Here is a 26,052-nt window from a genome sequence, read left to right as displayed (position 1 = left end):
TTTTTTTTGTTGTTGCTGTTGCAATTTGGCCAGGGTAGGGTTCAAACCCACCACCCTTGGCACGTGGGGCCGGCGCCCTACTCACTGAGCCACAGGTGCTGCCCTATATTCTCATTTTGTTTAAAAATTCCACCCTGTCCAAGTGAATTCCATGTTATATGTATCTGTTTACACATTAATGACATGTGAGTAGGAGCTATATCATTGATAAGGAAAGTGAACTAAGTTATTTTAGATTAAAAAAAAGTAAAAATAGTACAAAATGTTTCTATATACCTCTTACTTAGCTTCTCCTAAAGTTTATGTCTTTCAAAAGTATTACTGAAACCAGGAAATTAGCATTCATTCAGACAATTATCTCTAAACCTTATTTGAGTTTGCTGGTTGTTACACTAATGTCCTTCTGGTCCAAGTTCCAGTCCATTGTCCTGGATGTACTAGGTCATCATGTCTCCAGAGTCCCCTTCTCTCTGTGGTTAGATGTCAGTCTGTTTTTGTCTTTATGATCTTGGTGCTTTTGAAGAGTTCTGGCCAGTTATTTCATGGAATGTCCCTCCATTTGAGTTCACTCTGTGTTTCCTCATGATCACAATAAACTGGTTTGTTTTGGGGAAGAATACTCCAGAAGTGAAGTCAGGTCTTTCCCAGTGCACGAGATCAGAATGTTAAGATCTTTTTACTCACGTTAATCCTGGGTCAAAGCTGTTGTTATAGATATTATTTATAAACCATTCAATCATTGATTTGAAAGGTTAAAGAGTCTCTATGTCATGCTGTTGAAGTTTTTTCTCTTTATTTTTAAAGCTATTTTTCTTATTATTATAATAAACATGTTTGTGGCACCTCACATCCATGGCTCTATGTCTCCACATCCACCAAAGGGGCACAGTCCCTGAACCATACCTGAGTAATCTGTGGTAGATTGTGAACCTGAGGGAACCCATCACATTGATTGGCCAAACGAAGTCACTTGGATCTATTTTTAAGGAAACAAACTGGACCAATGACTTCTTTCAACTGGGGTATAGAATCGGGGGACTGAGAGACCAAAGTAGTGATAGCAGTGCTTGAGATGAAAAGTAACCAAGAGCCAGGTATGGGGTGGCCCTTACAGGACACAAAAAAGTTAGCAAGTGGAAGTCGCTCATCAGGAGAAGGGAAGGATGGATAGGCACAGAGTGGAAAGGAGCCAAGACAAAGAGACACAGACACACCACAGAAAGGACTTGCTGTATTTCTAAAGAATGAGAGGCAGACAAAAGGAGATGTGGCATCATAGCTCACAGCAACCCTTGCCTCAGCCTCCCAAGTAGTTGGGACTACAGGCACCCACCACAACACCTGGATATTTTTAGAGACAGGGTTTTGCTCTTGCTCAGGCTGGTCTCAAACTCCTAAACTCAAGCAAGCTACATGCCATGGCCTCCCAGAGTGCTGGGCATGAACCATTGCACTGGGCCAGATAGCTTGAGATATTGTATGCTAGGTTCCTTATAGCTCTCCAGTATTTGGGGCCCATTTTTATGAGAAATATAGTCTTTACAGCCAAATAGAGTGGTGCGTAGCTACCATCCCAGCTACTCAGGAGACCAAGGCAGGATGATTGTTTCAACTCAGGAGCTTAAGGCCAGCCTGGGCAACTTAGGCAGACCTTATCATGTAAGAGAAAAAAAAGAAGGAAGGAAGGAAGTAAAGAAGGCAGGCAGGCAGGCTTTAGAATTTTACAAGCTTCCCATTTGCAACTTTTTGTGAGCTAGTATCAAGGGGTCTCAATTTTCTGTAATGAAAATGTACCTACCTAAAAAATAAATAAGTAAAATGGTATTTGGAAAGGTCAATTAAATAAAAAAAAGCTTAGCGACTGTGATAGAGTCCAGACAGAGCTAGGTATCCACTTAATCTTTTGATTTTATTCCAGTTTTACAAAGCTAAGATGAATCTGACTAAGTTAACCTAGACTTTTTCACAGACTTTTACTGGGTAGGAAAATCACTGAATTTGCTCCATGGTTCAGTGACCTGAAGAAAATCTCAATTAAAGCAGTTCTTAGTTCAGCATTAACCTTGCTGATCTCAAGTGTTTGTTTTTCCCAGTTGCACAGTATATGTTATTCTTTCATCAGTCTGACCTTAATCATCTGCAGATTTGTTAGGTATTGTTGAATACAGTATTCTAAATAACCTGGGACCCAAGAGCTCCAAGCTATATGCTTGCCTGATTGGGCAAATAGTACACTATTGAAATTCTTTTTCTCATTTGTTAGCTTGAATTAAAGGAGGAATGATTGGTTTTGTAAAGCTAATTCAAGTCTAAATAACTTACTTTTTACAAAGAAAGATAATTTTTAACTTTCTTAACTTCTCACTATCTATGTACTCTTCAGTTTATAATGATAAATTTGTTTTATGGCTTTTTTTTTTAATGGGTGAAGAAAAACTTGTGAACATTGTGGGTTTTTATTAGCATTCTAGCCTAGATTTTTCTTTTTGCTTTACAAGAAAAATCTCATTAAAGGGAATATACATAAACCCGCATAAGCTCATGTACCAACACATACATGCACATATATATCACGTACACACACACTGTTTTTTTACAATTCTGACACAATGAAGCAATGCTACTAATATGGCAATATATGTTTCTGTTCCTATTTTTTTGTAATATCCTTCCATCAATTTCTTGAAAATACTTAAAATGAAATGAATGGCAGCCTTTTGTAACAGAAAGTTAGAACTACAGTGTATTATTTTGTCTCAGAGTGTGCTTAGCGGACCAGTAATGGTTGATCTTAAAATATTTTCTATATATGTGTATAATTTTGTTTCACTAAATTGATAATTGACTTTAGATATATGAAACAAGCAAGCAAACAACAAAATAGTCACATCTTACAATAAGCAAAGAAGATTCACCTAAAGTCTGAGGACTTCATGATAGCAAGTGGGACAATATATAATGAAATTATTCCCAAGACATCTGGCGTTGACAAAGAATCAATGACCTTTGTACTTCTGGGATACATTGCTTAGAACTAGTAATTGACTCATAAAAAGAGCTAAAGTTGAGGAATCAGTGAAGGAATTGTTTACATTATAAAAGATAATTGTAAATGAAATACTTCTGTATGGCACTAGCATTAAGAAGTAGGACTATATCTGGAAGTTACCCAGTTAGCCTTTTACTTTTTATATTAGTGAACATGATTGTTTTTATGTGTTATTATATTCATGAGATGATATTAAACCTGTCATAAATACATATGCATGTCTTGAGCTGTATTAATAATAACTATCCATAATATCAATTGCTGTTTTCTCTGTATTCTTTTCCTTTAGCTCTTTATACGAGGCACTAGGTAGATACTTGTCTTCTTTTTAATAGTCAACTTTTCCAATAACTTGGGAGATTTGGTGAAAACCATCTGGACAATTATTCTCCTCAACCTAAACTGCTGTGTTAAACAGAGTTTCTGAATCGACATCTAAATTGGTTAAGATTACTAGAACCAGAGTACAGGGATTCTGAACCCTGAGTTATTAGGATAAGATAAGTTAGTATATGAAGAGTCCATCTGAACTTGAACCACAGTGAATACTCAGTAATAGTAATACTTTACTCTGATTATCATTCTGAAAGAAAGATTTCTTAAGGTGCTCTACAATTTGGTGGTATAAGTTTATTAAGATATTTCTGTTCATATGAATTGCATGTGTTTGGCTGTAGAATTATTCATGTGTTCTACTATAAAGAATCCAGCTCTGCTTAGAGTGTTATAAAAAAGAAGGCATTTGTATCCTATTAACGATCTAAAATTAGAAAAATTCTAAATCCCAAAAGCCATATGTCCTTAAACATTTTCGATGAGGAATTGTGCATCTATATTTAATTTGTGGTACAGAGGGCAAAAACACTCATATACTTGCAGTGATTACAAATTGGTACTCTCTTGTGAGTGGGAAGGGGTAATCTAGCAACATATATCAAAAAACATCGAAGAATGCCTGCCCTTTAATCCAAACTCCCGTATCTAGGAATTTGTCACTACTAAATTATTAGGAAAATTATAAAAGATTTAGACTTTAGTAGGCCCAACACGGATGCTACACAACGGATAACTGAAAGGCCTCTGATGTTCAATAATAGAACATGGTGAAATTACACAGCCTCTAGCCATCCCACAGACTACCACTGTGTCACCTTACAAGTGATATTGGAGTCAGCATTTATGTTGAAAACTGTCCTTAATATTTATCAGAAATGTCAAGCTGTAAAAATGATATGCATTATATGATGTACTTTCTTTAAAATTATTTGCATAAATATGCATAGAAAAATATTTGAGGAATATGCACTATTAATTGGTTATCTCTGGATGATAGGATTGTAGATAATTCTGATTTTCTTTTTATAGCTGTGCTTTGTCTGCAGTGACATGTTACTACTATAATAGTAGAACTTTTTCACCTAAATGTAGTATGTAAGCATGTCAACATATCTTGTTTCAAATTCTATATATGGAAAATTGACATATGAAAACTGTCACTTCCTTCATATTTGTAGCATTAATAATTACAAAAGTTCATTGTATTTGGAAAACAATATGATAAAGCAAAGTCTAGTTTTCAAACAATATGTGTTTGCCTATTGTAGCATTTATAGTATGGCTAATGTTTTAAGTGTGCATGCATTCAACTGATCCATGAAGAATTCAAAATATGAACTATATTATCAAAGAAAGTATGTTCACAATTTTAGGCTTTATTTTTAAAATATACCCAGAAAGACTATATTGGCAGCACTGAAATTCTGACCCATGTGTAGTGGACAGCAAGCTAACCGTCCAAATAGTGGGGCTTTCACTGAGAATTTATGTCTTCATTTCAGTCCTTGGAAACAATTTGCTATCCTCAGAAATATACTATTTTGAAAATATGATCTTTATCTTGAAATACTCTTTTAACAGTGCAAATAAATAAGAGAACCATATGCACTTTCAGGAAAGTGACTTGCCTTCTGTATTGCACTAAATGGCGATAATGGGAGGACATGCCATCCTACCTTTTGGCATGAGATAAGTGGCTAGACCCCCAGTATCTCTGCAGAGGAGAGCTCATGTGTTTGCTGCCAGTTTTCAAGTCAGTGCTTCTTATAGTTTCTACAATGTGTGTCTGGAATTTGGTGCTGACTCTGAATGCCTTCTTCCACTTTGGTATACCATTTCGGTAATCCATGCACAATTAAATTATATTACTTTATATTGGAAATTGTGATATCTGTTCTTTATTTACTGAAAGAAATAACTCTTTATTTTTCAGAGCTTCCATATGGCTGGGAAAAAATCGATGATCCCATTTATGGCACTTATTATGTTGAGTAAGTCTCTAAGTGTGATATTAACTTCTTATTAATACGTTGTGAAATTATGTTAGTATTTCATGTATTGAGCTTGTGTGGCTAACAGCCCCTTTATTTCCCTTTTGTCTTACTTTGAAGTATCCACAGAGACTCCAGCAGCTCTAGTGAGCTGGTTCTTGCTTCTCCAGCTGATTAATTTGTTAGTCCTTTTCTTTGACTTGTGCTTCTATAATACCCACTGGAAAAGTGTGTTTCCCACTGTCCTCTAAATGAGTGATAATTAAAGATAGCGAAGTCAATGCCTTTCATGTTGCAATCAAAATTGAGAGCTGACTGGTTGTGCAAAAGAGATGTTCTAGTTCACCAAATTTCAAAGTCAATGAAATGAATCCGCCTTACTTTCCAGTTGAAGAATAAATCAAAATTTAGATTTTTATTCTCTTTTAAAACCCCATTGCATATCAACGCTATTCTTTTAGTAGTTGAACTTTTTACATTACATTACATTAATGTATCCTACCATGTTTTATTCTGAATAAAAAGCCTATTAAGGGTTAAATTATTTATACTTATTTGTCTAAGGAAAATCAGGAAATATTCATAATTTTCAAAATTTAAATATCTAATTTATTTTTCTTGAACCCTTTATTTTGAAAGAGAATTTTTTTTTAATTCTTATCTATTATGTGATGTTCCTAATGTTATTTGGGTGAATGACAAAGCCTACATATTCCTGTGCAAAGTATATCACCCAAGAAACGCAGAGACTAAAAAGTTAAAGACATTTTCATTATTTATCCAGGTTTCTCTAACCATTTTCTATTTAGCAATAATTAGCTACATGGCCAAGGGTTACAGACTGGTGGCTTTAGTGTTAAATTGTTTTTATAATAACTTTCAAGCAGTTACTGAGCTTTCATCAGGTGTCAAGCCCTGTATTGTGCTGATTGCACAGAGAGGTAAGACCTGTGTACTTCCTGCCCATGGGGATCTCCTTCATAACACTTGTCTTGAATGCTTTGACCTACCATGTTCATTTGGAAAAGCCCCAATTTTGGCCCCACAGTCAGCCATTTACCAATCCACAGTAAAGGTGAATTCAGCTCATTTGCTGCACGTAATCTGTAGACGTAGTCTCTCATGTCTAATGTCCTGAGGACACTCAGTACATACAAAAATAAGGTAAATACACAGAGGCATCTCTAGTCACAGAAATAAAAAGAGAATCGTTTATAAATACTTAAAGCCTCTGAGTCCCACTAAATTGCTAATCGATTAAAATACTCACATATTTAATACTAATATAGCTGTAGTAGTATGAATAAATTTAACACTAAATGTCTCCAAGCAATGGTAGCTTGTCTCAGCTCACTGAGTCAAGCTGCGTGGTGCCTAAGCCTGTTACATCTGAACTCTAAGGCAATTTTATATAAGGAAAGAGAACTGAGTGTAAAACATACCGTATCTTGCTTTTAATACATTTCCTTAAAGAATAAATAAGAACCCTTCCTCAGTCCAGATATTGGCAAACCCCATAAAGATTCAAAAAGCAAATATTTTGGGGAGCCATATAGCCTTTGTCACAGGTCTGCCATTGTATCTTGAAAGCAATCTAGCATTTAAATCATGGAGCTATGTTTCAATAAAACTTTATTTCCGAAAACAGACAGCTGGTTAAATTTGACCTGCACGTCAGAGTTTACTGATGATTGCCCTGTTGTAATTCTTCAGATTAGTGTTCCATGTCCTCAGCTCCTTTCAGTATTCCAGATGCAAAAAGGAGTGTTTAACTCACACCTTTCTTCTCTGCCCTCCTCACCTATCAAAGAGATGATACGCCCACACGTCCAAAAGCTCTGCTTCCCACCTTCCTCATCTTGAGATGTGTGTTCCTCAGGCAGAGATCTACTGCTGGTGGATCCCTTATCATCAGTGACTGACTTGGATAGTGGCTGTGACCCTACAAGACAATTTTTCTTGTTATCTTTATCCTCTGAATGATTTTTATTTGTCTTTGCCCAAAATCTCTGTATATTTTTCTACTTTTATTTTCCATCCATCACAGCCGTAGTCAGAAAATGATTCACAATGCAGGCAGTCAAGTCTCATGTAATGAGATCAGATTGACAGCTTTAATAGTTTTGGATTCCAAATGATTATGAGGTCGTATAAATGGGTCATAGTGAGTCAAAATAGTTTACCTTCCTTTCAGTTACATCCAGTTCTATTGTTTGTCATAGTCTTTTCCCCATTATGTGATTTCAGAATGTATACCAATCTTAATAAATGTGTGTAGGTCCATCAAGCCAAGGAGAAAACTGAGACAATTGTTCAAACCTGAAAGGTAATATTAACTAGAATGTTATTTTAATATTTGTCAGAAACACACTTTGGAAAAAATTTTAAACATAATTAAAATGGCACAATTTATTTTATATATACATGTGTGTGTACAGAGACCCATACACACACACAATGTATGCAGTACTTAATACCTTCCATCACAACAGAGACAACTTGTGAAATATTTTAATACATCTGTTTACAAAGTTTGTTTTGACTCTGGGGCTCATCTTCATGCCACTATTATTTTTATGAGGTATATATTGGTTCTGAATAATAGTCTTGTTTATGAAAAGAACATATATGTAAACATAAAAGTGATTCATCACTTTCAGTCCAGAGTGTTTTTCTTAGAAAAAAAAGTCACCTAATTTATTATAGATAATTATATGGAAAACAGTAAATATCTAACTCTAAGACTTAGACTTACCAACTTCTCAGTATGTATCATAAATATAAAACATAAACTGCCTAGATTAAGATGCTGCTTATAACTGTAGTGGTAACCTTAATGTCAACATCGTAAGGAATCATATATTTTAAATTTGCAAAATTAATATTTAGTGAAGTAGCAAAACAAAGTTATCTGTTTTGAAAATATATAGTCAAGAAATGCTGATTCGCTAATGCTGTTAATGACAATGAACAGTGGATTCTTTGTAGAATTATCATTTTTTTTTTGTTTAAGTACACGCTATGTATGCAATTACAAGTTCTGTTTACAAGATATGAAAAACATTCTGCCTTCCTGCTCTGTAGCAGAAAAGCCGGTGTGGGGACACTGGAGAGCCATGTTAGCAGTTAGCCACTCTGCACATAGACCAAAAGCTGGCAACGGAGTGGGCCTGCTTTCCTCAGTAAGGGCATGTCAGATTTAAATCTGTGTTGTGTCTCTGGCACAGTTGCACAAACTTACCTTTCCTGCTGGCAGGCAGGCAGATAGAAAGTCTAGCAACCAAGAGCAGAAGACAATTTACACAGTTAGAAACCCAACCTGAACAGGTTTTAACCATTATCACTGAATTTACCCTAGTAGGTTACAATTCTACAAATACAATTTCTCCTACAAGTTTCAATTTTAAGATTATAGGTTTGATATATTCAAAAGCCAGAAAAGTCATCATCATTATCAGTCATCAGTTTCATCTTGTCGTCAAGATAGTTAACATTTGTTGAGTGCTTAGTCTGTGCCAACTGAGCTGAGTGCTGGATAGTCTTCACCATGTTTATAATCCTCTTTTATGGGGATAATGAGTTAAATCATCTTAAGTTTACAGAAGAAGAAACCCAGGCTAAAAAAGTTAGGTGACTTACCCAGTACTACACATTATGAGACAAAGGGCTGAAATTTGGACCCCCACAGTGTGACTCCAGAGCCCAGAAGCCAAACTTGCTCAAAAGGCCTCCCATAAATTTAGCATTTCTCACCCATAATGGCCCAAACAAGCCTTTGAGATGCGTCACTGGAAAAGAATACTGGATTCCTCAAGAGCAGATCCTCCTGGTTTCCTTCTAGTCAGTTTCCTGCAGAGGTCCCAGCAATGGAAGCACTGGGAGACAGCTTCTGCCTACGTTCTGAGCCACCAGCCCCAGTGCCCAGAGTGGCCCTGGACATCTGGTCACCAGGAGCAAGCTCTGAACAAAGAGGAATGCTTACAGTGTGGATCTTAACACAGGAGAGCAGCACTCATTTGGAGCTGTGGAGGCAGCACACAGTTCTGTATTTTAAAGAATAATGGGCCTCACTCAATATTTTTAAATTTGATCTACAGACAGAGCAAAAAACCAAACTTTGACTCTCGGTAGCCGCGGAAGGAATTTAGCCTGATTTTTCCTGACAGACACCAAATCCGTGATAGGGCTGCTCTTAGCAATGTATTCAGAAGTCCTAAAGTTGCTAACTAAAAGTGTAACTGTCGCTGTTCATAAAGAAAGGAAAAAATTTTAATAAAAAGTACAAAATGTGGAGCTGAACAGCTGTGACTTTTGTACAAATGTGGTTTTCTCTCCTCTTTTGTGAAATTATGTCTGCTGGGTACATTTTAATGGCAGTTACACAATTTGCTTAACTAGCTGCTGGTCCAGAAGACACAATTTCCTGGGACAGCTTTCCCGCAAAGCTGCCTCCTCCGCCACAGAGAAGCAAACCAGACAATCGTAGTTAAAATGCTAGTGGGGACTGGCAGGTGTGACCTTCACGTGCAGGTTTTACAAGTTTTTCATGTGATGTCACACATCTGCTACAATAAAACATTACTTGGGTGCAATTCCAGAAAGTATAAAAAATATTGCATAATGTCATCCCTGTGACATTTGCTGTAAAAGGAAAATCCCGTTCATTTCATGGTTCATGGTGCGTATCCATCGTGACGTGGCAGGTTGGGAAGTGGTTAAGAACGCTTCTCTCAGGATACATATAAAACACGTCTAATTAAAATTAACAAAAGAGAGTACCCGTCTAACATCTTTCTTTCTTTCAAGTATTTTTTTCTTATGCTGAAAATTAGTTTTCCAAACCATGTCCACGTTTTCGTCAATCTTTAAAACTAGAAAATGTCTTAAATGCTTTTTAAACAGCTACTTAACAAAGAACTCTTTTCCTCAACTTAAAACCTTTATGGTAGAAGATTCTAAACTGAAGTGACACTGTTGGTGAAGTTGCTCTGTGACCTTCTATGCTAAGGTGAACTCTGAATCTTATAAGCAGCATTTGAACACAGCACTTGTTATATCACTGAGTGGCCAAAAGTATGTGCAGCAGAATTGCCCAGTGTGCCACCCCACCTGCGGCTCCCCAGCCATGAGGTCTTGGGTAAGCAAGTTATGGAGAAGGAAGAGGAGGAGAAGGAGACTTAAGGGAAGGAGAGAGAAGTGGGCGGATCCTTACTGTGCACTTAGTGCATTATGCTAAGTGCTTTCCACGTACTAGCTGATTTAATCCTCACGGAAACCCTGTAAAATCTGTATTAGTATCCCTATTTTATAGATAAGGAAACAACAGCATAGCCATTTCCACAAGTACTGCCTGCAATTTAGAGCCAGGATTTGCACGTAGGCAGTTCCAGAGTGGGTACTTAGCACTTAACAGAGGTATGTAGTAAGCTCTTCCTGATATAAGTTATTTTTAAAGTCCACATATCCCAATAGGTACAAGCCATCTCTCCTTTTGGTATTTCTTGCTTTCATGATCACAATAAATCCCCAAAAGTAAAAATTCCTAAGGGAAATTATATGATTTTGAAAGAAACATGTAATTTAATCTCATGATCAAGGTTAGAGTTTGCCATGTTGGATGAAAGATTTACTTTCATAATCCTGGTACTGTTCTACTACACATAAGTTGAAAGACTTTTTTTTCTTTTTTACTCCTCATGCCAGGCTGCCTCAAACATTCTTATACCATGACACTTTCAAATGAAGTCTCGTACCCAGTCTGTCTTCTCACCACTCCCATCTGGTGAGGATCTGGACGCCCCTTACCTACCCGTGTCGGGAAGTGAGATCACCTTCCTGCCGTGAGGTGCCTTACCCTGCTGGCTCCTTGTAACAGGATCAGCACCTGCTCTGTATCCGACCACCTTTCCCAGCCCTAAAGGGCTTTCCCACTGAAGGGCAGAAAACTTGACTCTAATAAATTAGACTTTTATTAGCAACTGTTCTATCTCATAAACCGCATTGCTTAACAAATCTTCTGAGTCCAAATAGAGAATGTTTTAGGCACCCGGAAGTTTCACTCAGTTTAATTGCAGATCTACTTTTACAAATGTCAATGAATTATTTGTCTTGGCATCAGAGTTACATATAAATGTTATCTTGTGCAAACAATTTTGACAATTCAAGTAAATCGTTTTCCTTGTCTTAAAGTCAGTAATAAACAAAGGAACTATTATTCTTCCCTCAACTTCGCGTTGACCATATGAGTGTATGTATTAGCAAACAAGATGATGGTAACATAACCCATCTGGTGGGGGAGGGGTTTGTTTGTCTTCTAGCTTCTTTATGAATCTAACAAATTAAATAGGGCCCTTGTTCAGGCACAACTAAGAGGTTAAACTCAGATAATCTGCACAATAGTACACAAAAACAGGGAAACTTTCTGGCCAAGGGCAACAGTGTAAGGTATGCAGACCTGAGCCCTGGTCATCCCAGGGGCAGGAATGGTCTCAACTGGAGACACTATGGCAGTGTCTGCCAAACGAGGAATCTGTGTTCTCCTTCTGCTCCGTCTGTTCATGGAATCGTGAGAACTTGAGAATGGCCTTGCAAAGGCAGGGAGGACATCTGAATTTGAGAATTACTGCTCACAGGAGTGACAGACTACACTCTGGGCTGGATATGAGCTGCCTGGGAAGTGACATTTGTGCACTGAGAGGACCAAAAGACCTGTAGAGAGTGCTACCCCTCCTGATGGAAAAGGGGACCCCTGTCCCAGAGGCCTCATTACTGGACAACCCAGAGAATACTGCCGGCACCTGTACTGGAGAGTCCTGTCCGCCTCTCACCAAGGCAATGTTACATAATGAGCAGATAATTGTTATTTTATTATTTATTAAACAGTTAGTTTATGTAGCTTATTACCTCTCCTCTCTCCAGATTAAACATGCTGGCCTTCTTGTGCATCAACTGCAGATGGTCTCATGCTAACAGCCTGTGCCGTTACATACTTTGGAGTCATACATGGTATCCTAGACTAAGTTCTAAAGTTAGCACATGAAGTGAAAACTGCAGAGTCAAAATTATCCTCACCATTCCTCAGGAGCCTGTCATTGGCGACTAGCAAACTGAAACAAGACGACTTTTTTCTTTTGGTCTAAAAAATGAAATCCTTGTGGGATTAAAGTAGTTGGCCAGCAGTTGGGTTTATTAGATCTTTAACAGACACGTAACTTGAATCACATTCGGTTCAGAGAGATGCTGACATTATCAAAGGTATGAAGGAACTTGGTCAAAATGAGGGATTAGCAGATTCTGAGTCCCCTATCACTGGATAAAACAGATGATGATTATCCTAACGAGGTAAAACGTATTGCCCCCTCACCCCCACTTTGAGAACTATAATTTATTTGTTTATCAATATGCAGATGTGTTTTTCAGAACTCTTTTTTGCGTCATGAACCATGATGTTAATAATAGCTTGTAATTTTTTGCATCCTTGATTTAGAATTTATGGGTTAGGATAAAATTACATTTCACCTCCTGGATTTTATCTGGGAAATGAGTGGTTTGGATTTGGTGATGGCTAAAGACTCTTCTAGTTCAAGGAATATCCATTGCACTTTGTGTTAACCAGAATGAAGTTGGCCATTTTTCTCTTAAAAGCGTCCTTATTTTCTCATTATGGCAGCTGCTGATCAAAGAATACTTAAAATTTTCAGAGTATTTTCTTTTAATCTTTGTTTGGCTAGATTAGTGGTTCTCAACCTGTGGGTCGTGACCCATAGGAACTGTATTAAAGGGCCACGGCATTAGGAAGATTGAGAACCACTGGGCTAGATAGTAACTTATATTACCATTCTCTTTTGTTTGTTTTAATTATTTTAACAATTCTATCACTTGAGTGTTATGGAAAGACTTCTCAGAAGGGTGGACTATTAAAATAGAATCTTCTTACCAAGCTCTGGAAAAATAGAATTGTAACTGATATCTAAAGACATAGGACTGATACTAAGATTGCCATTAAAGGGGCAAAATGATAAAGTATAAATTTATAAACAAAAAGAGCTAAGAACTATATTTTAACCACTGTTGAAGCTGAATACATTTGAAGGGAAAATTGTTTTCCATTTTTTATAATAAAAAGTGACTTTATTGAACATTATTTATTACTAGTATTTAACAGATGACTTTATATTTAACTAGATGAAATATTATAATAGACTCCGCTAATCATATAATGAATCACAGAAATATTTATCATCAGATTTCACATTTATACTTAATCTAGCTAAGTAAGCTGAACTTCAGAATTGTCACGGAACAAAAGTGCTATTTTGTGGCAGTTAAGAAGGTTAGCTGGATCTCATAAAAGCAAAAGAAAGCTTATTTGTTGTGATAAACCAATAATATTAGTTTTACATTAATTTAGTCTAGAAGAAACTTACCATTAGGTGTCTGATTTCTGAAAGCTTAGTAAACACTTGTTGAGTTCATCAGAATGTGAAGAACTAAGTTCCTGTTTCCACTAATCACAACCCTTGTCTATGGAAGTTGGAAAAATCCATTCTATTCTTAATTTCTCCGGTTTTAACAGGACATCAAAAATGTGAATACATATTTAGATAAGTAAAGTCATGGGAACTGTTATCTTTCCTCTGTCTGAAGTATTGCTCAGTAGTCTGGTTAAAGGCATTGAACCCATATGTAAATTTTATCTCCAAGGGAGTCCTCCTTACTTAACTGCAAATCAACCTGAAGAAGAAGTATTAAGTCACCACCATTAAACACTTGTTACATATTGCCATTTTGCAGAACTCATTTAATCATCATCACAATGCTTTATAACAGATACCGTTATTTCTATTTTTCAGTCAGAGAAAATGAAACTTACAGAAGTCAGCTAATAAATGATAAAAATCGAGTTGCAGCCCAGGACGGACATTAAAAGACTTTACATGGCCCATATTTAAGCTGCACTTGACTCTCAGACTCTAAATAGTCCAATAATGTTAAAATCAAATAAATACAATGCTCCTCTGAAAACGTTTTCATATATTACATCTTGTTTGCTCCCCAAAACAGTCCTAAGGGCCTGGCAAGGTGGTTCACATTTGAAAGCCTAGCACCTTTCACATGAAGTGAAAACTGCAGAGTCAAAATTATCCTCACCATTCCTCACCATTCCCAGCACCTTGGGAGGCCGAGGAGGGTGGATTACTTGACCTCAGGAGTTCCAGACCAGCCTGAGCAAGGGTGAGATCCTGTCTCTTCTTAAGGTAGAAAAAAACTAGCCAGGCATAGTGGTACATGCCTATAGTGCCAGATCCTCAGGAGGCTGAGGCAAGAGGATCACTCGAACCCAGGAGTTTAAAGTTGTTGTGAGCTGTAATGACTCCATGCCACTGTACCCAGGGCAACAGAGTGAGACTTAATCTCCTAAAAAGCAAACAAAAACACAGTTCTATGAGGTGAGTAGGATATTTACAGATGAGGCAGCTGCAGTTCGGAAACATTAGGGAAATTTCTCAGAGATAGGGTGAGTGGTAGACCGAATCTCCAAGTGTAGCTTAAACCCCAAAGGTTGGTTTGATCTCACAGATGGGAGAGAATGACACCTGAGACTCATTATTAGTGGCTTTGAAACTGGCTTTCACTTCGGTGAGACCCTGCACTACACGTGAGATTGAGGGTCCCAGGGCAAGCAGGTGGCTCCCCCAACTTCTGGTTGATGAGGGTGACAAATGTCACACTCATGGAGTGAGAAGTCTACCACTTATGAAGAGTAACTTTCCTAAGAGCATCAGTGGGAGAGTTCTCACATATAAAAAAATCCCTTGCTGCAATGAATCCCCAACAATAAAAGAAGAAAGAAAAAAATTCCTCGCTGAGTAAGTGACATGTTTCCATTTCTTTGTTTTAATTGACAAATAATAATTGTACGTACTCCTGGGTCACAGAGCAATGTTTTGATGCATATATAGTGATCCGATCAGGCTAACTAGCATATCCACTGTCTCAAACGTCATTTCCTTTTGTTGGAAACATTCAGTATCCTCCTTCTAGCCATTTGAAATATCTATTACTGTAACTGTAGTCATCCTGGAATGGTATAGAATACTAGCCTTACTCCTCTCTGGCTGTAATTTTATATCCCTTAATAAATCTTTACATGTCTTATGTTAGCGCTGGACCTCAGAGAGACTTAACATGGCCAGCAACACAGAATGTGCTTTGCAGAGTTTTGAGACACGATATCCAAAGTTTTGTTATTATTGACTAGCCACCATTCTCCCTCACATGCTACTTTAATTGTATTGTGATGCCCTAACTCCAACCATTTTGAGCAAGTGAACCAGCCCCAAGGGAAGTTGAAAGGCAGCCCTTAGAAGAGACCCTTCTGGTTTGAAAATCTTGGTACACAAACCAGGGTCCCCTGGCTCCTCATTTATGCCCTCACCACCATTTTATTTCTCATGTTTTCTAGTTTGTAAAAAATACACACACACACATTTCCTAGTGAAACATATTCAGTCACTGTTTCTATGTACATAACCACTGAGTTCAAAATAATTGTTCTGTACTTCGACATTTTTTTTTCTTTAGAAAGTCAATGGGTAATTTACAATGTCTTTAAAGATTCCAGTCTCGTAATAAAAACTGATAAAAAGAAATTAAGAATAACCTGACCGAAGTACATTGCAGATTGCCAGACATAGCTCAGGCCTGTGCATACAAAGGTCGTTTAACTTGAAAAGTTAAGTGTATATTTGTATCAGAACCACATAAATCTATGTTCTTGGATTTTGGTGCTACATGGAGCTGGGCTTGATTCATGCATCTTCCCCTTACTGGGAGATCTGCATAAAATTGTTTACCCTCTCTGAGGAGCAGATGAATTGAAAGTATCCAGCCTGTGTAGCTGGGGTTTGACACATAATATTTGCTAAGTGAATATTAGCTCTCACATTCCTTCCACCATCTAGTCTTGGCCCCTTCTTCTCTCCTTTATTTACAAGGCTGGCATTCTTTCTTCATTATTTCTTTCAATGAAGCATATTAAACAGAATTTAAATCTGAATAGGAACTAAGTAACTTTAAAGTGTACAAAGTGGAATATTCTTCAGAAATATCCAGCATCACACCTTTCATGTTCTTTATTTAGAGCTACAGAATGAAAAACACAAAACTCAGCCCAATGTGGGGACATACATTTGTGTTATGGAAAAGAGAAAACAAGTTACTTAAAATACATATTCCATTACACCTACATGAAACGATCATCTAGAGTGTATGAAGCTTTGATCTTCTAGTAATGGCATAATTTTAGACATAGTGTGTTAATTATGTAAAACTCTGCAACAATACTCGTCCTCAATAAGTCAATCTATTAAAAACAACAGTGAAGCAGCTTCTTACCACCTTTGTTTGCTCTTGGTTCCGCTGAACCTTTATCCTCTATTCCCGCTACCTTTTTTTTTTTCTCCATGCCTTTTCTATCTTCCCAGCATCCTTATTTTGAAGAATTATAGCCTCCTGTTCACACCAAGGTCCCATGGTCACCTTTAAGGGCAAGTTATTGAAAGATGCTCTGCAGATCCTCAGTATCCAGGCAATAGATTCTTTGCTCTCCAAAAGTCATCAGAAGCATTTTTAAAATTTTCTTTGGTTCTCTAACCATCTCCCTTGCTCTAGCATATCTAAGGAATAACTATTTGATTTCTCCCTGGTCTGTGTAGTCATACAGACTCATAGTCAGGGCTGGGCATAGTAGCTCACACATATAATCCTAGCACTCTGGGAGGCCAAGATGGGTAGATTGCTTGAGCTCATGAGTTTGAGATCAGCCTTAACAAGAGCAACCCCAACCAGAGTAGCTAGGCATTGCAGCAGGCACCTATAGTCCCAGCTACTTGAGAGGCTGAGACAAGATCACTTAAGCCTAAGAGTTTGAGGTTGCTGTGAGCTGTGATGTCACAGCACTCAACTGGGGCCAAGAAACTGAGACTCTGTCTCAAAAAAAAAAAAAAAAACTCATAGTCAAGAATAAAGCTTTTAATTTAAAAGTCTTTTCCTCATCTCTGAACATTGGGCTTGGAAACCTGGAGAGTTTGGGTAGTATAGGGAGTTGGAATTATCTTTTTGACCCTTTGATTTTCGGAATCTGCCACAGTCATGTCCATCTCCCCTCACTAGCGTTCTTTCTCCACTTGCTCCTTCCTGGATAATCTCAGACATTGTGATGTTGTCTGTGTGATTCCTACTATTCTGAGTGTCCTAAATAATTTTCTGACTGTCCTTGAAGTTAACCCCAAAGTATTCCTGTATCCATGGCTGTGTAAGTCTATCATTATATGTGAATGCATATTTGGGGGATTTCATTTGACAAACTGTATTGTGACTTCACATTTTAACCACACATAAGTAACTCATTAGGAAATAGCAGAGCAGTTCCATATTATCAGTAACACTCTTCTCATCTTTCCTGTACATGGAATTGTCCATTTCCCTGGACAATGCAATTCTCCATACTCAGGGAATTTCTCTTATTTACCCTCATACTCCAGGCAAGAACAGCATTGGAGGTATCCAGGAAGTGATGCTGAAACTACCGAGAATTCTAGAGAGTACTACACTTTCCCTACAGCTCTTTATACTCCTCCCAACTTCAGTAATAAGCTACAGCCTCCAGGAGGAGACTTCAAAGCTAGAGATCCATTAAACTAAAACATGATGTGAGCAGGGAGATCTTCGAACAAAACAAACTTTGCACCATGACTTGGAGCTGTCCCCCGGTTCTTGTAGCTTCTATCCCCTCCCCTGTGCCTCGTGCTCCCACACAGCCACCCACAATCGTATGCATATGTGTGTGTCCTCGTCCCATACTCCAGCTGGGCAGAAATGAATATTACTGAACACCTTTATATCTGCTACTCTCTTCCTAAAATTCCCCTTTCTCTATCTGGCCAAATACTTCCATTGTTCTAGAATCTGTTCACATGTCCCTTCCTTTCTCAGTCTTTCTCTGACCCATCAAACTAAGTTGCCTTTTCTTCCTGTGAGGACTCACTTTGTGCACGTTTCAGCCCTTTTTAACATATGCTCTTTTGTTTTATTCCCAGGTCTCCCCAAGAAAATGCCTTGTGTTATACTTTTCTAGCCACTTCTAGAATGATGAACTCATGCCAACTTCATGCAGGACTGTTTTAAAACTGAAAGTCCTACATCCCAGGAACCTCCTCAGTCCTAAGCAAACTGAAATGGTTGGCCACCCACATGTGTGCTTCCCCACTGGATTCTGAGACCCCTTGGGGAAGGATTGTTTTCTGTTCACCATTCTGTCCCCAGTGTTTAGCATACTGAGCAATCAGTGACCTCATAGGTATATGAGAGATGTAAAGAACTTAAACCATTCAGTCAGGCTGACAGACACCAGTGGAAAAGGACTTACTTGTCTTGTCTCTAATACAGAAAGATCTTGAAATAGTGTAATCTTTTAGTTTCCCTCCAGATAAACTCTTTATAAATCATTGCTTTTACTCACTGTAGTAGCACAAGGTTAGATATACCTTTTATAACAATGAACTTCTCCTGCACTCAGCAATAGCATTTTGGAAAGATAGTTTACGGTAGTAGGAAGGATTAAGTAAAGAACAACTTTAATGCATTTCTAGTGGTTCTGAATTTTTTGAAATTGGATCTTTGTATCTTATAAGTTATGGAAGCTTAATAACATGATTGACAGTAGACCTGGCCATATCTGCTAGGAGTAAAATACCACGTTTTCCATGTAATTAATGAATAGTCATGGCTTACTGATGATTTTTCCTTAAACATAAAATACATATTACAGGTCAATGTCTTAATTAAATAACTATAGGGGGAAAGGAGAGAGCTCACTTATATGAAAATACACATTTTGGGAAGCCAGCCTTGTGTGGAGTAGAGAAACACTTTACTGAGAGTTTTGGTTCTGACACAATTATCACCATTGGCCACAATCTTACTTCTCACTTGGACACTAATAGCCCCAAAGTAGACACCCTCATGTCCAAGAAGAGCAGGAGAAATTACCATGTGAATAATTCAACCTCCCCCCTCAAATCTGCAAAGCAAACTCATATTCCCCCAGGTACGGTAGGGAATAATGAATGGACATTTATAGAAAGAAAATTATCACTTACATGTTTGAATTGGGAAAAAAAAATCTTTCAAGAGGCAGGATTCAATTATTCTGCTTTAAAAAATGCTCTAAGTAAAATAGATACAGTTCTTCCATTTATCCAAAGCTCATATTTTAAAATAACTTATATTTAAAACATTAGGTTTTAACCTAGTCCTTTTATAATTCATCTTTCAAAGCACTGCAAGGCATATATTGCATTATGTAACCCTATTTTATATTATAATTCTTTTTTGTTCCTGTTTTCCCTGCTAAACAGTATACTTGCTTAATCTTTCTCCTTCCCCACACATTAGTGCCTAGCAAAAAGAATTTGAGGAATAAATATTTCATGTATTATGATAGTGAGCGTTCATTGACTACTTACAGCCAGGCACTCTTCCTCATGTTAAGTCATTTATCATGAGGTGGGAATTATTTTTAATCTGACATTATAGATGAAAATTCTAAAACACAAAGAAGGTAAAATGATGTGCTTGAAGTGACACACCTAGGATGTGCTGGGCTTGGCTGTGAATGTGAGCAGTGTGACCGAGCTCTTGGTTATACTTCAGGAAGGGATGGTTTTCCATTTGTTTGTGTCACCTGTACTTTCTTTCATCAAGGTTTTGTAGTTCTCCTTGCAGTTATCTTTCACTTCCTTGGTTATGTATTCTCCTGGGTATTTCATTTTCTTTGTAGCTATTATAAATGGTACCAAGTCCTTGACTTGACTCTCCACTTGAATGTTATTAGTATATCAAAATGCTACCGATTAGTGTTGTTGATTGATTTTGTAAACTGAGGCCTTGCTGAATTTATTTATCAATTCCAAGAGTCTTTGGGTGGAGTCTTCATGTTTTTCCAGATTGAAGATCGTGTCATCAGTAAACAGGAATAGTTTGACCACTTTCCAGATTTTCATGGCCTTTATTTCTTCCTCTTGTCTGATTCCACTGCCTGGGGACTGAGCACTATGCTGAATAGAAGTGGTGACAGTGGACGCCCTTGCCTGTTCCAGTTCTTAGGGGGTCATGCTTTCAACTTCTCCCCATTCAGTATGATGTTGGCTGTGTTGTCATATATGGCTTTTATCATTTTAACACATGTTCCCTCTATCCCTGATTTGTTGAGGTTTAAATGTAAGTCATAAAACCATAAAAATTCTAGAAGAAAACAATAGAGAAAACTGTTCTAGACGTTGGCCTTGGCAAATAATTTATAACTAAGATACCAAAGGCAAATAAAGTAGCAACAAAAATGAATAAATGAGATTGAATTAAATAATTTCTGCACAGCAAAAACAATCAACAGACTAAATAGACAACCTACAGAATGGGTGAAAATATATGCAAACCATACGTCTGAGAAGAGACTATGTCCAGAAACTACAAAGAACTCAAACAAATCAACAAGAACTCGTGCAAAAGACAAGAACAGAAGTTTTTCAAAGGAAGGTAGAGAAATAGCCTACAAATACATGAAAAAATAATCATCAGGAAAATGTAAATACAAACTTTAGCCCTATCAGAATGGCCATTATTTAAAAGTCAAAAGAACAATGGATGCAGGCGTGAATGCAGAGAGCAAGGAATGCGTATACAGTATTGGCAGGACGCAAATCAGTGTCTTCTCTATGTAAAACGGTATGGAAATTCCACAAAGAAATAAATGTAGGCCTATCATCCAATGCAGCAATCCCACTGCTGAGTATCTACCAAAAAGAAAGGAGGTCATTTTATTAAAAGAGACACCTGCACTCAAATGTTTACTGCAGCACAATTCACAGTCCCAGAGATGTGGAACAAACTTAATTGTCCATCAATTCACAAGTGAATAAAGAAAATGTGGGGGGTGTGTGTGTGTGTGTGTGTGTGTGTGTATCATGCAGTTCTCCCTAGCCATAAAAAGGAAGGAAAAGCAACTTGGATAGATGGAACTGGAGAATGTTATCCTATATGAAGTATCTCAGGAATGAAAAACTTAATACCATATGTTCTTTCTAAAAAGTGGGGGCTAAATGATGGGCACACAGGCACAAAGAGATGTAAAGGACAGTGGAAACCAAGGAGTGGGAGGGGATATGAGATAACACTGACCTCCGGGCTACAGTGAATGCTATTCTGATGGTGGGTACCCTAAAGCCCTAACTTAAGCATTACACAGGGTATCCATGTCACAAAACCTTTGTACCCCCTTAATATGGCAAGATTTTTTAAAAAGTGGGAAGTTAGAATAGAGGTCAAAGAAAACCTACTGGTTCCAGGCAATCAGGAAATTTCCACTGTCTTGATTCGTTTGGGAGGCCCCCAAAGAAGCCAGTTTGCATAGAAAGGGTGTTGTACTGAGCAGCAACACCAAACCCCAAGCAGTCTTCCCCCTCCTGACATTGAGGGGCTGCATCCCTGATGCCCCCACATTTCAACCGTAACATAGTGCTTTTCCTGGTGAGCACGTTTCTACTGGTGCATGAGACAGGAGCTGCTTAGCTTTCGATCCTCCATCACCAGAGTGGGATGACATTTCCCCCATCCCTAGAATGTGTTGAAAGAGTCTCTGTTTTGAAGATCAAATAAACTGGCCCTAAATTTCTCATCAAGTTCTGACTGTCACAATACATATTTAATGGGAGGGTGAAAGTGGAGAACAGTGAGATCTGTCTCCTTTCGTGTGTGCCTCGCTCCATCCCTGCATCAGGTGCTGTGTACCTCATGCCTTGGAAACATTTTACCTCTGGAACAATCTCCATTCCAAAGCTGTCTACTCTCTCCCACATGATTTTTTTTAAGAGAGAATCTTGCTCTGACACCCACTAAAGTACAGTAACATCACTGCTTACGGCAACCTCTAACTCTTGGGCTCAAGCAATACTCCTACCTCAGCCTCCCAAGTACCTGGGACTACAGGCACCCACCACGGTGCCCAGCTAATTTTTTTCTATTTTTAGTAGAGACAGGTCTCTCTTTTGCTCATTCTGGTCTGGAACTCCAGAGCTCAAGTAATCCTCCTGTCTCGGCCTCCCAGAGGATTAGAATTATAACCGTCAGCCACTGCACCTGCCCCACATTGATCATTTACGGTTGTCAACTGAAGTCAAGATGATAGATGTAGAGATGTCATTCACAACTGGGCACTAAGAATGGCCCTCTCTAAAAGGCCCAGGAAAGGCAAGGTGGGCATGAGCAGGCTGGAATATGCAGGGCATTGCTGGTGAAGGTCAGATGACAGCCTTGGTAAGCTTCTGCAGATACTGAAGGGCTCAGGGTGTGTGACCGTTCTTCTAATTCCCCTCTCCCTTTCCACAGGGAAGACGGTGGCAGTCAAGTAGAACCCTGGCCTGGGAGTACCTTTAGCAGCATATCATCTAATCAGCTGCAAATATTTCCCTCCCTTAGTGCTTGTCTGAAACTTCTGATGGCAAAAGTCCTCTTCAAGAACAAGATAGCATTTCCTAGTACTACTCCCCAAGGCCACATACGGAAAAGGAGACTTGCACATACATCTTACCGGGCCTGAAGCTCCTCATGCAGCACCTCTCCATACATTCTCAGCCTCTAACTCAGGGGCTGCAACCCTGGCTGTGCATTAGAAAGACCTGGGGTGCTTTCTGTTAAATGTCAATGGCCGTGAACTCTAGTCTGAGATTATGCACCAGTTCATTTAGGGTGGCTCTGCACCTTCCTTTTTTGTTTGTTTTTAAAATGCTCAGGTTCATCCAGAATTTCAAGTGTAAGGGACGTTAGAAACCAAGAAGTGATGTCCACATAGGAACTTATTTTCAGTTTCCATTCCATGGTGAGAAAGGGGGTCAGACTGAAGATAAGTGAATACAACGGCAAAGTGAAAGCTGTGGGATCTCATTTTCGAATATTTTCATCCCTTTTGCTATTTTAATATGGTGAAGTCTCTCCTTAGTATTCTTTCCCTCTGTAAAGAAAAAATGAAGTTGGTGGGATATACACACTTCAGAATATGACTTTTACTCCTTTGGATTTTAACATCCAAAGAGTCCCTTAGTAAAATATGACAATGGCCCAGATATAATTAAATAGTAAGAATTCTTGGTAGCTTCCCAGGTTCCCGTTCTGTATGGAAGCCGGATGAAATAGCTGGTACTTATCTCACAGAGCCTAGACAATAGGGAAGGATGGCATTTGTCATTCACATCCTTTGTACACATTGTAAAACCCCCCCAATCCTTGCTAAAAGGGCTGAAACTATTCATTTTGGAAGCATAAGGAAGACAAGTTTCTATTCAGCTACAATCACATTTCTTTGTGATAAGTCTTTTAGAGCTTGTGAGCATTTTGAGTTTGAAATGAATGGCTTCATTTGTGACGATGTAAATGTTCTGTAGGAATTAGCCCAGGGTACTAAAGCCATATCCAGCTTCCGCTATGGGTGGGCACAAACGGGTTCCTTAGTATTTTCATTCTCTGTAGACTCCAGAAACTCACTTTGATGGTGAATGGGATATTTTCAACATAGTGTCCATACTAAAGCAGGTAGCTAGCTTTTCTAAGAAAATAATTACATGCAGGTGGCAAGTTGGAGGAACCTTAATATATGTATAATTATCCCAATGTTACTTGTAATGGATTTTCTAAGGATAGAGTTATGCCTACGATCAACAATGGCCTAACAAAAGAGAACTAGAACAGACAGGAAATGAGAAAAGCTGATATCTCAGTACTTTTCAAAGCTGTTACTTGGTTTCCTGAAATTACTGACATATATTTAAAAATAAAATCTTAAAATACACCTCATTTAGTTATTGAATGAATCAATTATTGTCATTCATTGTGTTAGGTGCTTGATATGCAAAGTAACTAATATGTGTGCCTTTTATATCAGAATACACAAACCAGAGAAGGAACTAAACATGAAATTCACTTAAAACACTATGATAAAGTTAGCAAAGCCTGGGAAATTCATTATTGTAAAATGATCACTTAGGATGTTGCAAACGACATCACAGAAACCTCTTTAATCAAGACCTGGAAAGAATGTCACACAAAACTTAGGAGTACTATGTCCTTCTGAACAACTGGCTTGGGTTTATCAAACTCTGAAAAGTACAGCTAGTTTCTCTCTCTTGTCAAATTAGCAACTTGAAGCTCAAAGCTAATTTGCAGCATAACTCCAGTAAACAAATAGAACCCCATATTATCAATTATGCCTATTGACCTCCCACCTAGACTCAACTAACTTCACCTTGATTCTGTTTACTTTTGTTGTTGTTTTAAAGCACCTCAAGTCCTCTTAATAATGAGGTGGGATATGAGAAATAAGTGAACCAACTGCAGTTGGAGAGGTCTCTTCTAGGTCGCACAAGAGCCCAAGGGGAGGGATATCACACAGGAGTGTGACTGGGAGAGGTTAGGGAGGGAACCATGGGACAGACAGGAAAAGCATCACGGTAATGATAATAGCATCTGTGGCACTTAAAATACTCGAATAAAGAGCATCCAGAGCTTCAAAAATAATGACTGTACCCCAGAGTTCTGAGGGTCTCCCTGTGCCTCTGTGTTTTGCAAACATTTCTCTTGTCCTCACAGCAACCCCATGACATAGACATTAATGCTCCCATTTACAGATAAGGATATTGATGCTTACCGAGTTAGACATGTGCCTACAATGCCACTCAAACCCAGGTGTCTTGCTTGAGTGTTGCACCACTGGTACACTGACTCTCACATGGAAAGATAAAAAGCCTGGTAGGGTGTTGACTGTCAGAGTATCTCCAAGTATATCCAAAGCAAAGGGCACCAGTAGTGATGCAGGCAGGATGAAGTGACAGCAGCGGGTAAGTGCAGAGTCGGGAATAATATATTTTTAGGTAATAGGAAGGTTTCAGAAAGATTTTAGTGAGGAGATTACATGATAATGGAGAAAAGGGAAGAGAGGCTGCAAACTCTGGCCCTTCCAAATGAGAGCAGCAGAATCAGAGTTTACAGGGTGAGTGAGCAAGCTTTGAAACCCATATGCGTGTGTACTCACACAGCTCGCTACACACCACAGCCATGGTGGCCTCGTGGTGCACGAGAATGTTACAGAAGCATTTTGCTGCCAATAGAACATGGTTTTACATAGACAAATTTACTGCAAATCCTCATGGGTAAGTTCCATTAACACAGAACATTGTTCTGAGCCTCCTTTTCCTAAGTAGCACGCGAGGCAATCGGAACAAGGTCCTGGTGCTTCTGAAATCTCCCCCAACACTGTTTCTTATAGACTCAGAGTGATGACAGTGATGGTGGTGATTAAGAGGATCTTAGTGGTGATAACAGCTCGTACTAATTACTGAGCATATATCTGTGCTCGAAACCATGAACCTGTATTCTTTGTTACATTTACAAACACCCCAGGAAGAAGGCAATATATGCTTGCTCATATTACAGATTAAGATTCCAAGATTCGGGTTCAATAACTCACCCAAGGTCATGCAGCTAGTCAAATGATAGAGCTGGAATTTGAATACAGGACTGATGGATGCCAGAGCCTACCGCCATCCTGCCTCCCATGAGGAAAGAATT

The 26,052-nt window shown here is 38.3% G+C and overlaps 1 protein-coding gene across 1 annotated transcript in view; it reads left to right on the top strand.

The window, feature by feature from the left end:
- The window catches only part of MAGI2 (membrane associated guanylate kinase, WW and PDZ domain containing 2), a 1,396,484-nt gene that overhangs the window by 1,074,057 nt on the left and 296,375 nt on the right, over window positions 1–26,052 (top strand). Inside the window, exon 7 of the mRNA XM_003782805.2 lies at window positions 5,319–5,376. Within this exon, the coding sequence (XP_003782853.1) occupies window positions 5,319–5,376 (58 nt within the window). The remainder of the gene's footprint in view (window positions 1–5,318; window positions 5,377–26,052) is intronic.

The sequence above is a fragment of the Otolemur garnettii genome, unplaced genomic scaffold (genome assembly GCF_000181295.1).
Source record: "Otolemur garnettii isolate 467f Iridium unplaced genomic scaffold, OtoGar3 scaffold00005, whole genome shotgun sequence".
Classification (NCBI taxonomy): Eukaryota; Metazoa; Chordata; class Mammalia; order Primates; family Galagidae; genus Otolemur; species Otolemur garnettii.
The sequence above is the reverse complement of the archived record's forward strand: the minus strand, read 5'-3'. Positions and strand labels throughout refer to the sequence as shown.